We start from the raw sequence: 23,428 nt of genomic DNA, 5'->3' as shown, positions 1-23,428 counted from the left end.
AAACACCTTATTACGTACGCCACGTAGAGAAGTAATGTGACGAAGCCAAAGTGAGGTGACTCCGCTCCGTGATATAATATCTTATGGTGGCTCCACGGGCAGGGCGGAGCCCGGTGGTGGTTTTAGTGGGTAAAAATCCCACACGCTGGCGTGTCCAGGCCAGTTTCTTTTAAAGATTTTCATCTCCTCCAAAGGCAGACAGTGAATCGATTTTTTTTTAACAAACCCCTAAAAACCGTTGGTACCAATCCAACATTTTCCTTTCCTTCATTCCCAAATTCCGTAAGATATTAATGTTATGTGCGCGGGGATTATTTTTCATACGGAAGAATTTCGAATCAATAACGTCACAAGTAAATGAATTTCATGTACACAGTGTAAACTAAGGTGTTTGATAAATCTATCTATTTCACCCTGCTGGTTTTGGAATGCTTACAACTGTGTATAGACCATTGTGGTAGAAACACAAATAACATCATAAATCAATATTCGCCGATGCATTCGGTGAATTTCATTTCAAAGAGAATTGTTTGAATTAATTGGCATTTTTGTTTACTTTGACAAGGTCGGGCATAAAGTGGATATTTACTAAGATAAATAAATAAATAATTAAAATAATTTGTTAAAGATATTGTAGATCGCTGATTCCATGGCTTTCCATGCACCACTCTATTTCTAACAGAACGGCTGTACGCCTACGGAAGCTGCTAGGGGACATAAAAACATAATGCTGTACAAGTTCAGCCCAACAGTGGAATATGCCGATACTACAAGTATTATATCAGACTCATTTTTAATCCCGCCCCCCATTTTTACCGCTTAAAAGGCTGCAAAAATTATTAACTTAGTAGTAAAAAAAATTAACATGGCGAAAGTAACAGGAGGAACTAAGATCAAGAGGGGATGATGACGAATTGGGTATAACTAGAAGTGAGACAGAATACTCAGTGAACCCAACGTCACTAGGATCTTGAATCTGTCAAATTGGAATGGTTCGCCAGGTTCAGTCAAAAGATAACTCTAGCACATCTACCGTTTTCAGAAAAAATTGAAGAAAAAAGATCAGCAGGAATGTTTACGAAATTCTGAATAGTTTGGGTTGATAAATGTAGTATATCAATTCTTGGCTGAAAGATGCGAACCCAGTCTAGTGTTGAGTGATATGTGAGAAAAATATGTGGAAAAAAGTCAGGAAAGCGGAAGCTATTCGCTTCAGGAGTGAAAGGTTTAGTTTATTGACTATATAAGTATATTTCAGTGGGCATTTGCATCAATTATACCTAGCTACCATGACCGTAAGGTTGTGAATAAAATCCGGCTCAATAGGTTACGTTGGGCAGGTCACTTAATCCGTGTGGATGAGGATGATCCCACCCGGAAAGTCTATAAGGGCAATATCTATTGTAGAAAAAGAAGACGAGGCAGACCCTTCCTAAGATGGAGCGATGGCGTAGGTCAGGACGCCAGACAGCTTTTAGGGATATCGAATTGGTGGACCTCGGCGCAAAACCGGGATGTCTGGAGTTCCTTATTAAGGCAGGCCTAGACCGGATACCGGTTGTTGTGCCGTTGATGATGATGATACCTAGCTCATAATGTTTATGCATTAAGTTTACCAAACCATTTCCTTTAGTATAGTACTGACATTCAAAGCCTTAGAATACAAGGAATTTGTATGTTGGGATTTCCACCAAACTTCATAATATCATGCTTTATATTATAGCCTATATTACTGCATTGATGAGTGATTCTAAATTAAACTTAAGGGGGGAACCCCTTTTAAAGTCACCATGGAATTATGTTACTCACTGCATGCAATGGGATTCACAGGTCCTACCTTTCAACCACTTTTCGTTTCAATACGAGTAACTGGCATAAAAGGTGTGACAGACTGACGGATTGCCTATGAGGAATTGCCCGATCTCCCATCAGAGACAACCCCCCTGTTCATGTAGTTTTCTCTTCTGACTGTTCATGGGCTAGTGCTTGCTCATCTCCAAGTTGCCCACCACCATCTAATGCAACAAGTGTTTTAGATTTGGTGAAGGGGGTGTTCAAACGAAGCACAACTCTGCCGAAAAGGCCAATTGCAAAGGCAAAGGGTGATGGGCTAAAAGGAGATTGTTGGTCTACTGCATTTGCTCAAGAGGTACACCAGGACCAGGAACCAACAATTCAAGTTGGAGGAATTCGGGGAAGAATCTATCGTGAGCCTAAGAAAAGCTTACGGCAGCACTGAAACGGTATCAGTGCGACTGCCAGTGGAGGCAACGTAGAAATTGTTGGCCGTGGTTCAGATTGGATGCGTTGTTTGCCACGTAAGGAAACTGATCTCTCTAAAGAGGGCAGATGCCTGATGTTTGGACACTTCGCAAAGGCATGCACTCGCGGCTCCGATCGGTCTGATCGATGTCGAAAGTGTTACAAGCAAGGACATATTGCCAAGGAGTGCACCCCAAATACATATTCCCGGAAGTGGTAAATCCCCAGACTTTAGGAAAGCGTTAACTGCAGTGAAAAAATGAGGTTAATACAAATAAACCTCAATCATTGCAGGGTGGCACAGAAATTGCTTTCGCAGAGCACTTACGAATCTGCGATGGATATTGTCGTAATAACTGAATTGTACAGAAACCTAGCTAGACGATCTTGTTCGTGACACAAAGGGACAAGGCCCAAAGGTGATAGCCGTTGACTTTTATGCGTGAGCCATCGAGTTGCATAACAAAGCGACTAACGCAAGGGGGCGTGTTTATTAGAAGCATTCGCCCAGTTGGATATAGTTGTGACCAACGTAGGTGATGTGAACACCTATCGGAAATGGGGATCCGGTTCAAGTGTAGATCTGACTTTTGTCAGCCCAACGCAGGCATGTAATATGTCTTGGCATGTTAGCAAGGACGTCACATTTAGCGACCACTAGAGAATCACCTTTGAACTAAGGACGGAGCCACCGGGCAGGATACCTACACCCTGGAAGCCGAAATGCCTGACGGGACGGTTCAGAAGCGGTTACGTACCCTAAGTTCTTGTTAAAACCCATCCAGGTGCTACGCTGATTCCAGCAGGGACCAAGAACAAGCTGCTGGAGATCATCATCATCAACGGCGCAACAACCGGTATCCGGTCTAGGCCTGCCTTAATAAGGAACTCCAGACATCCCGGTTTTGCGCCGAGGTCCACCAATTCGATATCCCTAAAAGCTGTCTGGCGTCCTGGCCCACGCCATCGCTCCATCTTAGGCAGGGTCTGCCTCGTCTTCTTTTCCTACCATAGATATTGCCCTTATAGACTTTCCGGGTGGGATCATCTTCATCCATACGGATTAAGTGACCCGCCCACCGTAACCTATTGAGCCGGATTTTATCCACAACCGGACGGTCATGGTATCGCTCATAGATTTCGTTATTGTGTAGGCTACGGAATCGTCCATCCTCATGTAGGGGGCCAAAAATTCTTCGGAGGATTCTTCTCTCGAACGCGGCCAAGAGTTCGCAATTTTTCTTGCTAAGAACCCAAGTTTCCGCTGCTGGAGATACGTAGTCGAATAGGCAAAGTCTGGACGGCATAGTGAATAAGTCCCTCAAGCCTGCAGTGAAATGTAGACAGGATATGTTCGCGGAGTTGTTGGCAGCGTGCATGTCAGAAACAGCACAAGCTGGTGCTGCTTCCTAAGGCTGGTAAACCTCCAAGGAAACCGTCCTCCTATAGATAATATAATAGATTACTCTCGGTCGTAGAGAGTCAAGGAGGCTTTTCAGATCGGCAATATGAGTTCCGTAAAGCCAGATCAACCATTCATACCATGAAAATGGTTATTTGGCCGAAAATTCAATGCATGGAGGGGGTTGTAGCAGCAAATATTGAGCGGTGGTGTCCCTGGACGTGAGGAATGTGCTAACTCTGCTCGGTGATGTAATACCCAAGGGTGGTTCCACGGGGTAGCGGTGGTTTAGTAGGTAAGAATCTCACACCCTGGCGTGCCCAGGCTAGAGTCTTTTGAAGATTTTTATTTTCTTAAAAAAAAAGACGGACAGACAGATAGAGATAGATCGACAGTAAAACGATTTTAATAAGGCTTTCTTCTTCACAAAAGCCCCTGAACTCTAAGCACAAGTTTAGTTAGAGTTTGTGCTGCGATGGTTGATGTGTATGATTTTCTTTTTAGAACAATTCTTTTGACAGTTAATCATCTTAGGAGTTCCATGCACTTCGGTTCATGAAATATCAGGCATGATATATGCGATAATTTTTTATAGCTTTTGCAACACGCATTGAATGACAAAGTTAAGGTTTCAAGTGAATCCTTATGCTGGAATTATCGTCCCTGTAGAACCCAATATTATATTCATTTCTTCAATTTAAATAAGAATAAAAGAGATATCTTTGTATTCTATGACATAAATTATTGAACGAAAATTGGCCGTGGACCTTAAAGGAAAAGGATCCTGTAGGGAGTAAGAGATAAGAATCTTTCATAAAGTTTAATTGTTAACAATCTCTCGCAGCAATAAGATCAAATTTGACCTGAATGAATTAAAAAGACAGAAGTATCTTCAATTCAACAAAGATAAATTTCTACCCCCATAAAACTTGATACTTACTATATCTGAGTTTGCGTCCAATTGCTGAAACAGGTCGTGCGAATAGTTTTCCCAAGTCGGCAATAACAGTAAGCGTAAGTGGAATACCGATTATAGCAAAGAATATGCAAAATATTCGGCCAGCTTGCGTGACTGGCACCACGTTTCCATAGCCTGGAAGAAATTCAGTTTATAATTTATGGACTATACATCTTGTTATACGCTATGTGACTGGGAAAATTATTAGGGTAGGTTCTAATCGATAAAGGGGAACTGCTCAATATGTAGTATTGCAGTGTTGCGTGCAACCCTTTTTCAGAGCAAGCTCGTGTCCGTAATCAGATCGACTGTGATTTCCACTTTATACTTATAATGTTACCCAAATTCCAGAAGGCTATGCAGCGAATATTTAATCTAATTAGGAACAAGCGTTTTGATGGTAATTAATCAAATTTCGTGGTATGCAATCTAATTGGGTTCAAAATGATGACGACTGATGATCAATATAATTTAAAGATAATTAGCAAATTCATGAAAATTCATTTGATTTATTTCAATCGGGTCTGATTGCGAAACCAGTGAAGTTGCTATGAAGCAAGGTGAAAAGCGGCAAATGTGTGTATTGAAAAGTGTGTAAGAGAGTTCCATACCAATTGTCGTAATAACAGTGGAAGCGAAGAAAACTGCCTGCAAAATACTCCAATTTTCCTTTGCTATCGGAAAGTTTTCTTCAGCGATTATAAGCAAACCTTCCGTTGATGCGGCTTGCACAACCTATAATAATATTTTTTTATAATATCACAAGTAATGCTTAGATTATCCATGTAACATACTAGTGGAAATAAGGTAGTCGCAGAACTACTCCGCTTACCTGCTCGTATTTTGATAGCTCCGCTTTTAAAATGGGAAAGAAATTAATACTATCTGAATTATTCAAAACGTTTCTAAGGAATGTATCTCTGGAAGCTTTCAAACTAGTTCGCATGTTGTCTAGGCGAATGATTTCATTCGGTAATTCTAATCGTTGGAAGACCTGCAAGTAAAAGTAAACAATTTAGTTCATCAGGTATTTGCGACTCAGTGCATTCAGTTCGATAACGACTATGTATTTTTCTAGAGTAGTCATAAGGTAACGGGTATGTAAAAAATAAACGGTTATTTCAAAATAAGGAAACACTATCTCTGCACCTGGATCACTTCTAAGGTTCTCGAATTAGAAGAGTGGGACGAGAACCACAAGCATTTCTGCAATAAAGGACTATTATTAAAGTATAATCATTTGGTAACAAGACTCGCGACAAGCCGACCAAGAAAATGCATTCAATGTCGCTACAAAAACCTTCATGCAATCTAATACGCCTCGGAGAAATGCAAGGTCACCCACCTCAGTCGACGCAGCAAGACGGCACCCTTGCCGGTAAGACAGAGAACTCCCAAGAGCCTCTTACAAGGACTTGCAATACACATTGTGCGGCTACTCACCATATGACCATATGCTACATTAACTCATCTGGTATGCTCTGCGGCAGCACAGTCAGAGGTACCATCATGCGTGTTCGATGATGATCATCATCAACGGCCCAACAACCGGTATCGGGTCTAGGCCTACCTTAATAAGGAACTCCAGACACCCCGATTTTTCGCCGAGGTCTGCCAATTCGATATCCCTAAAAGTTGTCTGGCGTCCTGTCCTACGCCATCGCTCTATCTCAGGGAATCGTCCATCCTCATGTAGGGCACCAAAATTCTTCGGAGGATTCTTCTCTCGAACGCCGCCAAGAGTTCGCAATTTTTCTTGCTAAGAACCCAGGTCTCCGTGGAACACATAAGGACTGACAAAGTCATAGTTTTGTACAGTAAGAGCTTTGACGCTATGGTGAGATGTTTCGAGCGGAACAGTTTTTGTAAGCTGAAATAGGCTCTGTTGGCAGCCAACAAGCGTATTTCATCGTCATAGCTGTTATTGGTTATGATTTTCGAGCCTAGATAGGAGAAATTTTGAACGGTTTCAAAGTTGTAGTCTCCTATCTTCATTATTTTCGTTTAACCAGTACCATTCTATGCTGTTCGTTCTTTGGTTTTTGGTGTTGACGTTGCCACCATGTACTTCGTATTGCCTTCATTAATGTGCAGCCCAAGATCTTGGGCCGCTTGTTCGATCTGGATAAAGGTAGAGTGTACATCTTGGGTTGTTCTTCCCATAATGTCAATATCGTCAGCATAGGCCAGTAGTTGAGTGGACTTGAAGAGGAGGGTGCCTCTCGCATTTACATCTGCATCGCGAATCACTTTCTTGAGGGCCAGGTTGAAGAGGACACATGATAGGGTATCCCCTTGTCTTAGGCCTGTGTTGCTGTTGAATGGTCTCGAGACTGATCCTGCTGCTTTTAACTGGCCTCCCACATTGGTCAGGGTTCACCTAGTCAGTCTTATTAATTTCGTCGGGATATCGAATTCTCTCATGCTCGTGTACAGTGTTACCCTGGCTATGCTGTCATAGGCAGCTTTAAAGTCGATGAAAAGATAGTGCGACTGATATCCATATTCCAACAGTTGTTGTTCAGTAGTTCATCAAAGTACTCAACCCATCGCACCAGCATGCCCATTCTGACGAAAATCAGACTTCCCTCTTTGTCTAGGCAGGATGAACATCGAGCTGTGTAAGGTTTCATCCTACTGGCTTGTTGGTGCGCTTGATCTCTGTACTTTTCGAGTTCACAGACCTGTTGGCTCTCCCAGGCTTTCTTTTTCAGTCTGTGAAGTCGCTTCTCCGCCCGCCGAAGTTCTTGATAAGTCTCCGCGCGTGCCCGTGTTCTTTGAGAATGCGGCATTCTTCCGTTCCGTTGCTAGCTTACATTCACCGTTAAACCAGCCGTTCTGACTTTTTTTGCGGCTGAGGTTAATCATCTTTGTGGGCGTATTTATTTTAACGTTCTTCAAGTGATTGTGAAGTTAATTTGTTGGTGCTTCATGTCGAGGATCTCTATTGACTGCGGTTATTGCGGTATCCATTTCCCTCTTATAGTTGTCGCGGAGGGCTGTGTTGCGGATGGCTTCAGTGTTAGCTCTCACCTGATTGTCAGAGGGGATTCTAGGTGGTGTTGTTATCCGAACTCGGGGCACCATGCCAGGTAGGTAGTGACCCGAGTCTATATTGGCCCCCTATATGTTCTAACATTCATCAAGGCTGAGAGGTGGCGGCGTTCGATCAACACGTGGTCAATTTGGTTGAAAGTGGTCCCGTCCCGCGCGAACCAGGTACTTCCAACAACCATTTCGTGTGACACTCCTAATTGAATGATCCGTAGTTCGTTATCATTTGTATTTTGGTGTAAGCTATGGGAGCCAACGTATGGCCTGAACACGAGCTCCTTCCCTACTTGGCTGTTAAAATGATTTTGATATCATACTTGGGACAGGCTTCGAGTGTCCGCTCAACTGCCTCGTAGAAGATATCCTTCTCCGATTCTGCAGTCTCCTCTGTAGGGGCGTGAATGGGCTTATATTTCTAAATTTACCTCACAAGCGGAGAGTGCATAGCCGTTCGCTTATGTTTTTAAAGTCGATAACAGCAGGTTTCATTTTTTGGCTGACTAAGAAACCTACTCCGAGCACATGGTTACACTATGATATATGGGGTAGTGACTCTTCCCACGAAACCGGTCGCTGTCCAAAGCATCTCCTGTAACGTTGTTACATCAGCCCTATATTTGGACACGGTATCGGCTAGCTGCTCAGCAGCTTCATCTCTGTACAGGGAACGCACCTGAGGAAATGTGCAAATCGTTATTCCTTTGTCGTTGCCGGGTTCGTCGTTGTGTTGTCAGTCCAGTCCGAGGCTCCTGTTGTGGCTTCGAAACAAGTTGTTTTCCGTGTAGGGTTATTAGCCCTACCCAACCCCCAACCTGGAGGACCAGTTGGCCCAATTTGCCCCGTTTTTAGGCGCGGGAGACTCGCCTTCATCCTTCTCTGTCTGCAGCGTTGTACAAGTATATCTATCTGAATCAGACACTACCCGCAAACTTCGTTAGCACACATATACACCTACAAACACACATACGTCCAACTGGAGTAATTGATATTGATAGACAAATGGCTAAAATCTAAAACAAAATGTTTCCTTGCGCCCACCATCCACATGAGCTCACTTTGTTGTGTTGTTGACGAAGGGATATGTCATAATGACATTACACACCTTGTAGATGGCACGAAATTCACAAAAAAGTCGAACAGTTTCATCCTCTATGACTTATAATAGTTGGATTTTCTTCAAACTTGACCAAATTGTGCCGTATGTTATCTCTTTCACCAATCCCGAATTTTCTATTTCTAGGATGAACTTGACGGGGGTTGCCGGGTAAATTTCTAAAATATGGAAATTTCGGTTTAGCTGTTTTGGAGAAAAGTGCGTGTGACAGACACGCAGACAGACAGTGAATCGATTTTAATAAGGTTTTGTTTTACATAAATCTTGATAACCGTATCCACGACATCGTTCAAATAACTGTGAATCAAAGCGGGTTTGCCAGAAACTGCGAACTATTGACGAAGTACATGTCACACGTTTACTCATGAGAAATATCGCCACCTTTACACACCGTGTGACACAGGAACTCTTCTGGTGTGTTCTACGACAACACTTAGTGCTAGGAGAACTCGTCCGCTGCTTTCAATTGTTCTACCACGATCCGAAAAGTAAAGTTCAAAGTGTGGTTGGAGCATCAAAACTGCTTCGTGTGTCCGTTAGTGTTTACCAAGAAAGCGTCCTTTCCGTGCGTGCCAAAGTCTTTTCCCTATTCCTCTTTGTTTTTGTTATGGGGGCTGTCACACAGGACACCCAACGTCCTGCGCCCTATATATTGCTTAGCAGATGTTGTTTTGCCAGTGTTTCATAGCAAAGCTGATTTGAAGCAATTTGTTCAAAAATGGAATAATGGCTTCATGCAACGTGGTTTCAGAATGACTGATCCTAATAAAACAGGTACTGTCACTGTCAAAAGCAATGAGCTGCCAGAAATGAGCGATTTAAATATCAGGGATTAAAGCTATCAGTGAACTGCGTTGTGGAATTGCCTCACGCATTAGCGCAACCTGGATGAAGTGGTGCCGTTCCACAACTGGTATTCTTTGTGATCAACGTTTCAACGAACGCCTCAAATTGAAAATTTTTTGTTTGTTGTTGACCCGGTCGCCCTCTATGGTTCTGGGTGTTGGCTGATTATAAAAGACAATGAACGACATCTCGCGGTAACTGAGACGAAGATGTTACGTTTCACTACATCCGAAATAAGGATATCTACGATCGGCATGGGATTGCACGTCAATGGTAAGAGACCTTAAGGCCGACCGAAATAACGGTGCCTTGATACGCTGAATGTAGATCTGAAAACGTCGTGACTGCATTTAGATCAAGCCTTTGACGGAACAAAATGGCACAACCAATGAAGACGAGCTGGCCCGCTTCCAAAAGGGACAAAAGCTGAAGAAGAAGAAGATGGAGCCGATGTTGCACAAATTGTACATCGCGGTAATGTACATAGCTTGTTGTAATTTGTGGATCGAAATCCAGAACAGTGTGACCTTGGGGTGAAGCACAGAGAATGCAACGAACTCTTATAGGCACACGAAGGATGCTATACAAGGTTTCCATGTGCGAGTTCTCCTATTTTCCTTAACAGCAGACTTACATGTTGACGACGGCTGGATGGGACTTGTTCAACGAGTGTGGTGGGGTTTCTAGCATAGCTCAGGGCCCTGATCTAATTGAATTGTCGCGCCAACGATTATTATTATTCCGCTTCAGGTTTGCGGATAATGTTCTTATTAGCGTTTATCCAACATCTTTCAAGTCTCGCCTTCAGGATTGCAAGTGGATGACAAATTTAGGAAAGTGGCGGTTTGATTTGATCTGTTTTTGTAATTCTGAGCAGACAAATTCAGAAATTTTTCGTCATATTTCCATGCAGTTATTCCAGTACCGGCGAAATGGACCATTGATGCTGTCTTTAATATTCTTAACTTGCGTTCATAATTTTATTTAATTTGCATATGCATACGTAGAGAAAAAATAATATTGTCAAGTTCTGATGATGCTGAAACTAAGATTAACATTTTATAACTTGTCACATGTACAAAGGTGCTTACATGCTTGCGTGCGTTTTGTGTTCGCACTGACGGTCAAGATGCCACCGAATCCAGTTTTTTTCATAATTACATCTGCATAATAATATCGACGCTCTAGAATTACCTTTAAAAGTGCTTTCCTATTATCGGTTATTTCATCCTTGACAATGGCATTTTAAGCGCATCATTTACCGCTGGCGTATTTATGCAGTAATTTCGATTAGTATGCCCGAAGTACGTAGTTGTTTCTCTGAACAGATTTCAGATACAGATTGTGGAAAATTTTGTTGTTTACAGTCTTGGATGCTATTTTTTATTGAAAAACGCACAATGTCCGGCAAGAAATCCAGTTTGATGGCCTTGCCCATGGGCATCTTATTGAAATGCATCTGCACAGGCCAATCGTTCGTTAGTTCAAGGGTCTCCATAATAAATTACGGAAGAACAAACGACTGAAAACTGTGATATCTGTAGGTAACATTTACATCACACAATGCATTAATTACTGATCCCAAAATATCTACTTTCAGCACAGTATACTCTGTGATAGCCATTAAGTAATGCGGTTACAGCGTCCTCCAGTTTGCAAATGATCACATTAATTCATAATCACATAAATATCAATGGCTACACAAATAAATTGAAACGTTCCGATGCACCCCGTAAACACTCATAATTCGCCTTTTCGCCTCTGCCATTGTAAATCTTGAAATGGGGGCTACTTTACGGTGCTTGGTATTTTTAGATATTGGATATTGAATTATAGTGTCGAAGTGGGATTACGGCGGCACCCATAGTTTATTTACACCTGCCAGGAGTAGTGCATGCAAATTGTTTTTAATGAAATAAAATCGAAGAATTTATTACTATCGAAAATTATCTGCCCCCATTCGAGCCGGGATTAGACAATTAGCATGCAATCAGCGTTGTTCGGTTTGTCTCTTCACAGAAGAAATTTGTTTACTTCTATCAAAATTATGTCAGATATTAGATGTTAGATGTTAGTGTGCCATTCGGTTATCCAGTTGACTTTTGGAAGTGCATATATCTGGCACTTGAAATTGCAGTTGGAGGCGAAACCGATAATGTCCACCTTATCTGCAACATATGTGGATGGATGAAAAATAAGAAAAAAATCCAATGTTGATTCTACCACGGTTTGATAATATATAATGCTGGAATAAAATTAGAAAAATCTCAAGGTCGTTGTACCCTTGCATTTTTCTCACATTCTATTTTTATAAATGTGATGGATTAAACGATTCTGTTTGTTCAAAAGACTGCAAAATTGAGATGAATCCGTAACAGTTTAAAGCGTTTTATTTCTCAGGAGTACATTCATGCATACATACACGACAGGCTATCCTAGCTATAATAAACGAGCTGGAAATTCATATTTTCAACAAAAAGTTGATGTCGAGAGATTGCGTCCTTTTCATAATAATCTGTCCTTCAATCAAACGAATCACAAGAAAATACAAAGTTAACAAGACATTTTGTGTCAACTTTGGACATTTTATGCAGAAGCAAAAATCAATATTTATGATATAACAGAAATAATTCGTTGTTCGCAAGGATAATTGTATCTTTTTTGATTTTATTTCTATCTATACATATGGATCTATTCCAGGAAAAGGGCAAATAAAAAGCTCTTTAACTTAAACCTAAAATTACAACTTATTCTACCTTGGCTAGTAACTAGGGTAGGTAGGTAGGTATCAGTGGCCGCTCCGAGGAGCCCAATTAGCGCTTTGGTGCGCCGTTTTGATGCCACAAACTCCTAAGACCGTGACTGTTGTTATAGGAACAGGGAAGCGGAGTCCAGCTGGCTCGGATCTTCAGAGCCAGCCCGTAGCATTCACGAAGGAAAGCAGCTCTCCGACCCTGTAACTAGAAATCTCACTGAGGTCCCCAAAGAATGGTTTACCCAGTGTCCGCAGCCTGACTCGAGCCAGAGCCGGGTAATCGCAGAGAAAGTGCATGAGGGTTTCCCTTCCTTCTCCGCAGCTTCGGCAATGCGAGTTGTAGGGTAAGCCGAGCCTAGCGGCATGGTCCCCTATGGGCCAGTGCCCCGTGCAGACCGCCGTAATCTTGAATGCATTTGCACGCGTCTGGCACAGGAGCTCTCGTGATCGGGCTATGTTATAAGCGGGCCAAATTCTCCTTGATTTGGCACAGCTTGTAAGCCTTCGCCATCTCAGGCCCGCGGCTGCTAGGTAGTGCGAGTAGACTCGGCCCCCGACAGCCGCCAGCGGAACACCGACTGTGTTCCCCGAGGGACTGCCAAGAGCAGAGCCTTGCCTGGCCAATCCGTCAGCCCGCTCATTCCCTTCTATGTTCCTATGCCCGGGAACCCAGAGAAGAGTGATCTTGAGCGTGCCGCCAAGATGGTTGAGCGTGTCTCTGCACTGCCCCACCAACCGGGAAGATGTCGTCGTTGAGTACAAGGCCTTGATGGCCGCTTGGCTGTCGGTCAGAATGGCTATGTTACGCTTGGGACTCGAATCACGCTCCAGCCATCGACTGGCTAGTAACTAATCCTAAAGGAAATTGATTAATTCAAAGATGTTGTTTACAAGAGATGTGGCCAAAGGGTAGTGTAGTTCCCAGGGCGAAACGTGGATTGGTATCCACGATGAAGCAAAAAACCTGGGAAACGCCTGCTGAACCAATACCAACAGCTTTACTACCAAACCCTAACTCTACCTCCACGTGGTGACCGGTGGGAGCTCTTTCTTAACGACATTTGATAAAATAAAATGGCGCAGCCGATCACGACGAGCTGACTCCGCTTGTGAATGGGAAGCTAACGAAAATGAAAAATTACATTGTAATCTATCATTTCTACAGTCGAACAAATTCGGATTAATAAAAGCACAGCCACTATTTAGCCAAATTTCGGAAATCAACGCTATGTCGGTCTTATTGAAAAAATTCTATTTTTAAGGTTTTGTATATATTAATAATAAAGTGTCCGGATAGCTCAGTGGTTAGAGCACTGGGTTGTCATACGGAAGGCCGCGGTTCAAATCTCGCTGGTGGCGGTGGGATTTGTATCGTGACTTGACGTCGGATACCAGTCGACTCAGCTGTGAATGAGTACCTGAGTCAAATCAGGGTAATAATCTCGGGCGAGCGCAATGCTGACCACATTGCCTCCTACAGTGTTCTGTAGTGTACCGTTACGGTCTTGAATGAAGTGCTCTAACACACTTCAAGGCCCTGATCCAATATGGATTGTTACGCCAACGATTATTATTATTATTATATATTAATAAACCGAACATGTTCCCGTGTTTAGTCTATGCTTGTATAGACGGTTTTGATGAAGCACTTTGCATACAGCATTATTCCTGCCCGTGCATTGCACAGGCGCTATAACAATGCAGCCAGAAATGAGGTGGTCCAACGTCTGTAACGCCGAACTACACATTCTGCACTGCTCGTTCTTCACGCACTCTTTCATTATTAGCTTTTTATAAGTCCGGGTGGCGACCACGCCGTCCTGAATAGTAAACATCCACGAAGAACTGCCAAAAACAATTCACGTGTTTACCATGCATTGCTTTTGACTTTCATTCACCGATCCACTCTTGGTCTGACTTCACACCACTCATGCAAAGATCGATCCTGCCTGTAATTTGCCTTACAAATAGCAGTAAGTAAGGGACTCGCTTGATTTTCCCTGCCAAGATAAGAACGTGTTGGGTCGACTTGACGGTGGTGTTAACCATGCCCCTGTTTACGATGTCACGAGGTAGGTTCATCGGCCCCACAGGAGAACTTAGGTGATGCGTTTGGACGTTTCCAGTGAGGGAATACATTAAATGCGATTATTTTGTTCTTCCCCGAGAGATGGGGGTGTTTAGCACCACACAAAACCAAAGAGTCTCTCCGCCTTTCCGTATGCGGATGAACTCCGAGGTGTTGGTATCCTCAGATGAATGAACTGACAAGGTGATATGCCACCCCTCCATCCATCGCTAAAAACTGGGGCCAATGCAATGTAGACGTAGGACATCGTTGAGCCAGATGTGCGGGACGCTGTCAAATGTATTGGCTAATATTCATGGAAAAAGTAGGGAACCCCGCCGTGAAAAAGGCTGGAAATTCCGCACCAACGGAAGAAAAAGACGTCGCTGTCGAGGACGAGTTCTACAATACAATACCCTCATCGAGGAGCAACTAGATGGCACAGCCTCCATGAAGACACAAATGACAACGGGCATCATCTTATTAATTTCACTAGCATTAACAACATGGCGGTAAGCTCTACCTGCTTCCCACATCGCGATATTCACAAAAGGACATGGGCATCGCCAGATGGTCGCACATTCAATCAAATCGATAATGTTCAAAAACGAATTGCAACCAAAATTACGGATGTAAGATGGCTACGTAGGGCCAATTGTGATTGCCACCATATGTTAGTAAGGGTGAAGTTTCGATGTCCACTAATGAAAACATATCATGCGAGGCAAAGCAGGTCTCAGAAATTCGACGTTTATAATTTTAGAAGCAGGCGACTAACGGCTGCATACACTACAGGACTAATGTAAGTGGCACTTGCAATACAAATCAAATTATATTGCAAATGGATGTAATCTGTCATCAGAGCGAACCTTGCCAACGTGGAGCGAACTTTGCCGACCTGAAATCTTCATTGCACATTGAAGCTGCTTGAAGTCCGTAGCTTCTCTTGTCCGCATTCCACGCGCATCGTAATTGTGTTTGAGCCTTAAGGATGACCAAGGAATAGGGCAAGGAGGTAACTCCGACGATATAAAGCAAAAATGGATGGAATACTTTAAGAAGTCGTTCAACCGAGTGGAAGTGCCAGCGGGAAGTACAGCTTCGACGAACCCGGAAGCTATAAACAGTACACCAGTCGAACCTCCTCCTTCAGAAACTGAATAAGGCCCCGGGATTCGATGGTATTCCGGCTGAACTATTTCAGAGGAACACAAATGAAAAATTACCCGACGACTTGCACCAGAGCGTAACTTGGCCTAAACTCAAACAAGTTGGAATACCGGAAGCTCGTCGCTCAGGTAAAAGGTTTTGTGTTCATCTTATGTGAGCAAGTCTCTATGCACGTTTTTCCATTTATACATAGCTAAATATTCCGTCATATATTGGGAAAGAAAATATGCATAGGTACATTCAAAGACATAAATATTGTGCGGAAACCATACACACCCGCAAATAACATTAGCATATAGATATACACACACATGAATCTCTCGAGTAATTGATAATGATATTCAAATAACTAAAAGCAGCTAAAAAAAGCGAAAGCCGCCTTTCATATAAATTCACTTTATACATATGATCATGACGTGTATGATGTCCTGGAATGCCATAAATTTACGTGAAATGCATAACTTTGACTTGCAATAACTTTGTTAATAATAGCTAGATTGCGTTTAAGCTTCCCAGAGTTATGTCCTATATTATCGCCTATGCTGATACCAAATTTTGTATTTCTAGGATAAACTTAATGGAGTCCTCGGGTAAATTATGTTTCATCTAATGACAGAAATAAGATCAGTTTCGAAAAGTACTAATGGAGTCCTTTCATTTGATACCCGACAAGACCATATTCTGTAAAAAAAAATTTGCACTCCCTTTCGCATGTATGGGGTGCCTCCCTTGAAACTCAACAAAAAATGGCGCCACTCGCTGCATGCAAATGGGCATACAGATCACATGTCCTCACCAAATTTCGTAGCAATCTGTCCAGCAGTTTCAAAGTAAATCGGGTGTGACAGACAGACAGACATTGAATCGATTTTACTAAGGTTTTGTTTCACACAAAACCCTAAAAAGGAGACAAACTCACCTATGAAAATTACGGTCCACGTCCGAAAAGATTCTGACAAAAATCACCCATACCAATATGGCTTTCAAAAAGGACGATCCACGATGGACCAACATTTTTACGGTCAAACAACTACTGGAAAAGTGCTATCAGTTCAATATTGATGTGGATCAGCTCTCCGTCGACTTCCTTCAAGCGTATGATAGCATCAGATGAGAAGTACTATATCGTATTATGCGCAGGTTCCGTCTACCGGAGAAACTGGTACGAATGACTGAACTGACGATGGCTAACATTGAATTCCATGTAAAGATGCTTGGCGAGCTAACACAATGCTTCGAAAGAACTCCAGATAAAAGCAAGGAGGTGGATTCGCCCCAATGCTTTTTAACCTAGCTCTTGAATATGGTATCAATTAGGTACCACGGGAACATTGCTCTACAAATCTTTGCAAATAGTGGGATTTGCTGACGCTATCAACATCATGGCACGTTCAATTCCAGAAGCCAAAGAAGTGTTCCTACAATTAAATGACGCAGAACAAGAAGTCGGGCGGTCGGAATACGACAAAACGAGCTTTGTGTGCCTAGGAGTAAACATAGCGAAGGATGGTAATGAAAAGGACCAAGTTCAGCGACGAATCATGATGGCCGGCAAATTATACCACTCAGTCTTACGGATAATGAAAAATAAAAGTGTGCACAGGACAAATAAGCTCCGAATCCACAAGAGCATAACACAACCTGTGCTACTGCGCGGCTGTGAAGCTTGGACTCTAGCGCAGACGGTAGAGAAGTTCATCGGAACATTCTACCCTAAAGCTCTACGTCGAATACTTGGACCGGTAGAAGATGGAGCTGACTGACGAATTAGATAAAACCATGAGTTGTACCAGCTCTATGACGACCTAGCAGCATCGGTGATGGTAAAGCTACGAACATTGCAGTGGGCCGGTCACATAGAACGGATAGACGACAAGCGAATACCTAACAGGGTATTTAAAGGTACACCCGAAGGACGCCGCCTAGTGGGAAAGTCACGCAAATGGTGGGAGGACTCAGTGGACGAGGTAAGTAAAAAGCTGCTGAAATTGTTCAACTAAAAGATGCGATCGAAGGATAGAGATGGCTGGAGGAAGTATATCCTGGAGGCCAAGGGCTGATATGGCCTGATATGGCCTGTCGTGCCATTAAAGAAGAAGAACGATAATGACCTATTTTATGCTATGTACCAACCGATCATATATACTGGTGAACTTTATACTCCAGAAATTTTGCACCCGATCGAGACCAAAGTTTCTCCAATTCTTCGAGCTGTTCTTGGTTCGTCGAAACTCCTTTTCAGTAATAACTACAAAATTCATGCTCGGCATAGTGGCATGGCGGGTAATTAGCAAAAGAAAAGGAGGCTCTGAATTGCCGTCTGCATACCCGAGAAAGTGCTCGGAAAGCTAATCAGGAGTAGACTCGCTGGAATGATATATGCTACTTGGGATTCATTTCCAAGACAGCTAAGCAGGAAGATGCTGTCACGTAAGTTGTGGATGCAGTTCATCAAGCTGAGGCACACAGTCGCCAGACTCGACGAGAGTTGCTCCTCGTTATGCTTGATGTCAGAGAGGCTTTTAATATCGGAAGGTGGGAAGGCATGCTAGGCACACTAGATAATGCATTCTATGTGCCGAGCATTATGGTGCTAAAAACGAAAACAAAAAAAAATCAAAGGGTCAGGACAATGTTTTGTAAGCCGTCTTGACAATGAGGTGAGGTCAGGTAGGATTTAGTATGTTGAATTTATAATATAATAACTAAGCTGAGCGTCCACCTATACTATTCTTATTGCTTTTCCCGATCTAGGCAAATTTTACTGAGAATATTATTAGATACGTTACTTCAAACCCTTCTCCTTTATCTGAACGTTGGATCAGCATGTTGCATACACAACACAGCGACATGTCGTGAAGGTCCTTTAAAATTAATTCACAAACGTACTGACAGTCATTTCTTCTAAGAATTGTTAGTTAGCCTTGTTCAACTATATTTAGATGAAAGTAGAAGCACGAAATGCAAAAGGCATTAGATTATACGCGGATTTGCATTTAACACATCCAAAGCATTTTCGCAAAATTTCCAACGCATTGAAATTTTAATCAGATCTGAATCAAAGCTTTGAGCTGGGACAGCTATAAACTTCGTGTATGGAGTGAATTTTAATGACTCCAACATTGAAATACCCACGGATGATGTTTTGACTGGACTTAGGGAACTTTCTTGAACAGACGTAGATATATGCTGACAGGATCTGCACCCAAAAATATTAACGACGCGATCATTTCAGTGGATGTTTTAATGTTCAAGCGAAGAGTAATTCTATTGAGAATATTTCACCTTGTTTGACGTAGTTTAAACTAATTCTATTTTACTACCACCCACTGTTGAATAGAAATGGTATTTATTATAGGAATATTCTCAAATTATTCAAAAGCATCCCTCACTCCACCAACCCACCACAGTGCTGCATACCTTCCAGTCAATACTCATCAATGGCGAATGATCGACATATTTGACGTCATTAATTACATTGGAATCTTCGTTGAGAACTGCTTAAAGTACTTATTAACGAGATTATAATGGATAAATAGTCAGGCCATTTGTTAAGTGGATTGTTAACAGTCACTACGGAACGCTTGCCCGGCTCTGGATGCGAAAACTTGAATGGAATCATCATAATGTGAGTGTTCATAGAAGATTCCCGTCAGCGTCTGATAGACACCCCATTCAGGAATAATAGAGATGGTTCGCCGCTGCGCTGCTGCTTCCGTGGCCAGTTGTTCCCGGGAAAATATATTTACATTACCATTAATTCAATGGTTTCCACTAAACTGAAAGTGAAATATCAAGTGGAAAATTGTTTGTATTATTTATTAATTCCAAGCAATTTCCCATGGATTGTTTGCTGCAAGGAGGGCACTTTACGATAAGCCGAAAAGTGTTGATGAGTCTCTGGTAATTTGTGAATTTAGACACTTGAAAAGATTGAGCAAAGTTTGTAGAATATCTCCAGAAGTTTGAATTTGATAGCAGGGATCTATCTGTAAATCTGTTAATAGGGAACCATTGAAGAAAGGTCTTTCAAATTACGTTGACTTAATGACCGAACCTTAAACGGATTTTTTTCAGCTCTGCTAATAGGTCGATTCTACGTTCCTGTGAAGTTCTGACTTCCAAATTCAATCTGGATCTGAGTTGATCTGTTCAAGTCGATGGCAGAGTTGATCTCTTCAAGTCGATTATAATCCTTGACTCAAGAGTGGATGTCGTGACCTTCACCTTTGAACGGGCGTGTGGGGTTCAGAATCAACCCAACGGCAGTATTTCCTAAATAATCCCTTATAATTCAAATAGTTCTTAATTAATCCTCTTTACTTGAAACCCCTGCGAGAGTTTCAAATAGACAAAGTTACAGTTATACATAAACAATCATTCAGTATTGTATTATAATACAATGATGGAGATGTGCAAAATTTGAAACCTACTACTTGTAGGTTCAGAGGAACCCCTATTTCAAGGTTAGGCCAGAAATGAAGTTCAGTATAGCAAGAAGACATAAGTAGAGCCTCCTTTTCTATATACACGCTGCAGTGGCGGCAACACCTTCTCAATGACCTTGATCTAAACTACCAAAAAAATACTATCTCCTCCACGCAGTTTTATAGCTTCATATCCAATTCAACAAACTATCGTTGGATGCGTTCCCATGTTTATACCAGAAATTTTATTTATTCGGAAAACGTGTTACGAATTCAATTGAATTTTTAATTCGGAGCGGAAAAAAACTCCAAATTACACATATGTACAACGCTACTAAGTTAATTCTCGAAAAAGTATCAAGAACGACCAGCAGAAGGAACATTTTCGGTTATTTGCTTTCTTGTCAAGCTAATGTTGTGTTATTTTGAGTTGAAGTTGAAGAAATATCGTCACTTTCAAAGTCTATCTAGCATGAAATCCTGACAAACAGAAACATTGGTATCCAGGGTCGCAGAGAGAAATTCGTGCCTACTTTTGGTAGTCTCTATACCCAGGTCTCCCGAAAAGATGCAGGGTCGGAGGAATCATCTTCCTCCCGCACTAATTAACTGAAAATTCTCCTAAAATAAGATAATGTGAGTTTAAGTAAGAACATGATGTTATTTCAATGCTTCACATCATATAATGGTTTCGTACCATCATCATCATCTTCCCACCCACAAATTTCTGTTATCAAAATTAACATATAAGGGATGCCCCGTGTTACTTATTTGCTTCATTACGTGGCTGACAACATTTATCTAGCAAAGTACTAACCGCATTTGAGTGTGCGCAATGGTCCCACAGTTAGCGTACGAGATCTGCCTATTAACCGCATTCAAGGTATCTTTGGGTGAATGGGTGGGTGTACGTGCGAGTGCGGGAGTCTCTGTATTTTAATATGTAACATAACAATCTTTTAAATTGGGATGAGAACTTACATATTCAAAAAAATGGTATAATACAAAATAATCTAAGAACAGATAAGCAGATCATAAAATGTTAGCCTCGTATTAAAATGGCTGCTCTGATGTGAGTATGCATATACGAGTCATTCATTCACCGCCTGCATGAGATCTAATAGCTCAAGTACGTTTACCAAATTTCGTGTCAGTCAACCACTTTGGAGAAAGTCCATTCGATAGGGAAGTAGACGGTGTACCGATTATATAAAATACAACATTGGATTGTCTTCACAAACTTCCCGTATGGTAGCTCTTTACAGCGTTTTCGTCCTTGCTGCGTTTTATGCACAAGATTTAATTCTTCGTCCGCTTTTTTCCCTAAATCATTGCGGGGTTACAATTAGTCATACCTGAAGTGTTAAAGAAGTTCATATCAACCCAGCAACATAATCATTGCTCTGAACGAGCCTGTATCCAAATGGCTCTAGTGGTTAGAGCGCTGGGCCCTCATAGCGGAAGGTCACGTCAGTGAGCAGAGGGATTTGTTATCGTGACTGGATGTCGGATAAAAGTCGACTCGACTGTGAATGAGTATCTAAGTGAAATCAGGGTAAAGAACGAGCGCAATGCTGACCGCATTGCCTTCTAAAGGGTACTGTAGTGTATCATTACGGTGTCAAATAAAATGCTATAACACACTTCAAGGCTCTGATCCAAATGGATTGTTGCGCCAGCGATTATTATTGTAATTGTCAATGAATAAGCCTGATGACCAGAAAATATATTGATTGACCCAGATCTTTCGTGTCAAAGTTTTGACTCAAAAATCCAAAAATCTCAGAAGTAGCTCTCTGATTCCCAGTGGTAATCAGAATGCCATGAACGTACACAACCTGACTCTTGGATGTCATGATGTGTCTGTGTTTTTAATGGGGGAAAAGCTGTAGCCTCTGAGCACTCAGCCGTGGTGGCCCGTTGTACTCGACTCCCTCATCTAACAGAATATCTCGGACCCGCGCTATCCGTTGCAACTGGATCATGGAACATCACCATCAGCGGCGCAACAACAAGTAGGGAACTCCGTGTTTGCGCCGAGGTCCACCAATTCAATATCCCTAAAAGCTGTCTGACGTCTTGACCTACGCCATCGTTCCATCTCAGCCAGGGTCTGCCTCGTCTTTTTTCCAACCATAGATACTGCCTTACAGAATTTCCACGGCGGGATCATCCTCATCCATACAGACTAGGTGATCCGCCCACTGCAACCTGTTGAGCCCGATTTTATTCACAATCTCTCAAAAAATCTTCGGAGGATTCTTCTTTCGAACGTGGCCAAGAGTTCGCAATTTTTCCTTGTTAAGAACCCACTGACTGGCAACATCATAGTCTTCTACAGTAAGAGTTGTGACCCTATGGTGGGATGTTTCGAAGGAAACAGTTTTTGTAAGCTGAGATAGGCTCTGTTGGCAGCCAACCCCTGTCGCGGATTTCATCGTCATAGCTGTTATCGGTTGTGATTTTCGACCCTAGATAGGAGAAATTTTCAACGGTTTTAAAGTTGTAGTCTCCTATCTTTATTGTTTTCGTTTGACCAATGCGATTCAATATTGTTCGTTCTTTGGTTTTCGGCGCTGATGTTTCCACCATTTACTTCGTCTTGCATTCTTTAATTTGCAGACCTCGCGTCGCCTGCTCGATCTGGATGAAGATAGACTGTACATCCCGGGTTGTTCTTCCCATAATGTCAATATCGTCACACGTAGGCCAGTAGTTGGGTGGACTTAAAGAGAATCGTACCCCTCGCATTTACCTCTGCATCACGGATCACTTCCCAGGGCCAAGTAAAGAGGACGCATGATAGGGCAAGCCCTTTTTCTTGGACCGTTGTTGATGTTGAATGGTCTCGAGAGTGATCCTGCTGTTTTTATCTGGCTCGCACATTAGTCAGGCTCAGCCTAGTCAGTCTTATCAATTTCGTCGAGATACCGAATTCTCTCATGGCTGTGTACAGTTTTACCCCGGCTATGCTGTAATAGGCGATCTTAAAGTCAATGAAAATATGGTGCAACTAATGTCCATATTTCAGCAGTTTTTCCACCGCTTGCCACAGAGAGAAAATCTAATCTGTTGCTGATTTGCCTGGAGTGAAGCCTCTTTGATATGGGCCAATGTTCTGGGCGTACGGCCCTATCCTGTAAGACAGCGGAGAACGTGATACCTCTATAATTGCTGCACTGCGTGATATCCTCCCTTTTGTGTATGGGACAGATAATGCCTCGCTGCCAGTCGTCAGGTATTAATTAGTCTTTGAGCATCAGTTGATGATACCCGTGTCGTTTGAGAATGCAACATTACTCGGTATGCAGCATTCTTCCGTTCTGTTACTAACTTACATTTATTGTCGAACCAGCCGTTCCGACTTTCTTT

General features: G+C 42.3%; 1 protein-coding gene across 1 annotated transcript in view; it reads right to left on the bottom strand.

Moving 5' to 3' along the window:
• Positions 1-23,428, bottom strand: part of LOC119657470 (TWiK family of potassium channels protein 7) — a 71,642-nt gene that overhangs the window by 5,320 nt on the left and 42,894 nt on the right. The window contains exons 2-4 of the mRNA XM_038064389.1: positions 5,455-5,616; positions 5,234-5,357; positions 4,605-4,757 (exon numbers count right to left, since the gene is read on the bottom strand). Of these exons, the coding sequence (XP_037920317.1) occupies positions 4,605-4,757; positions 5,234-5,357; positions 5,455-5,616 (439 nt within the window). The remainder of the gene's footprint in view (positions 1-4,604; positions 4,758-5,233; positions 5,358-5,454; positions 5,617-23,428) is intronic.

The sequence above is a fragment of the Hermetia illucens genome, chromosome 5 (assembly GCF_905115235.1).
Source record: "Hermetia illucens chromosome 5, iHerIll2.2.curated.20191125, whole genome shotgun sequence".
In the NCBI taxonomy this organism is placed as follows: Eukaryota; Metazoa; Arthropoda; class Insecta; order Diptera; family Stratiomyidae; genus Hermetia; species Hermetia illucens.
The sequence above is the reverse complement of the archived record's forward strand: the minus strand, read 5'-3'. Positions and strand labels throughout refer to the sequence as shown.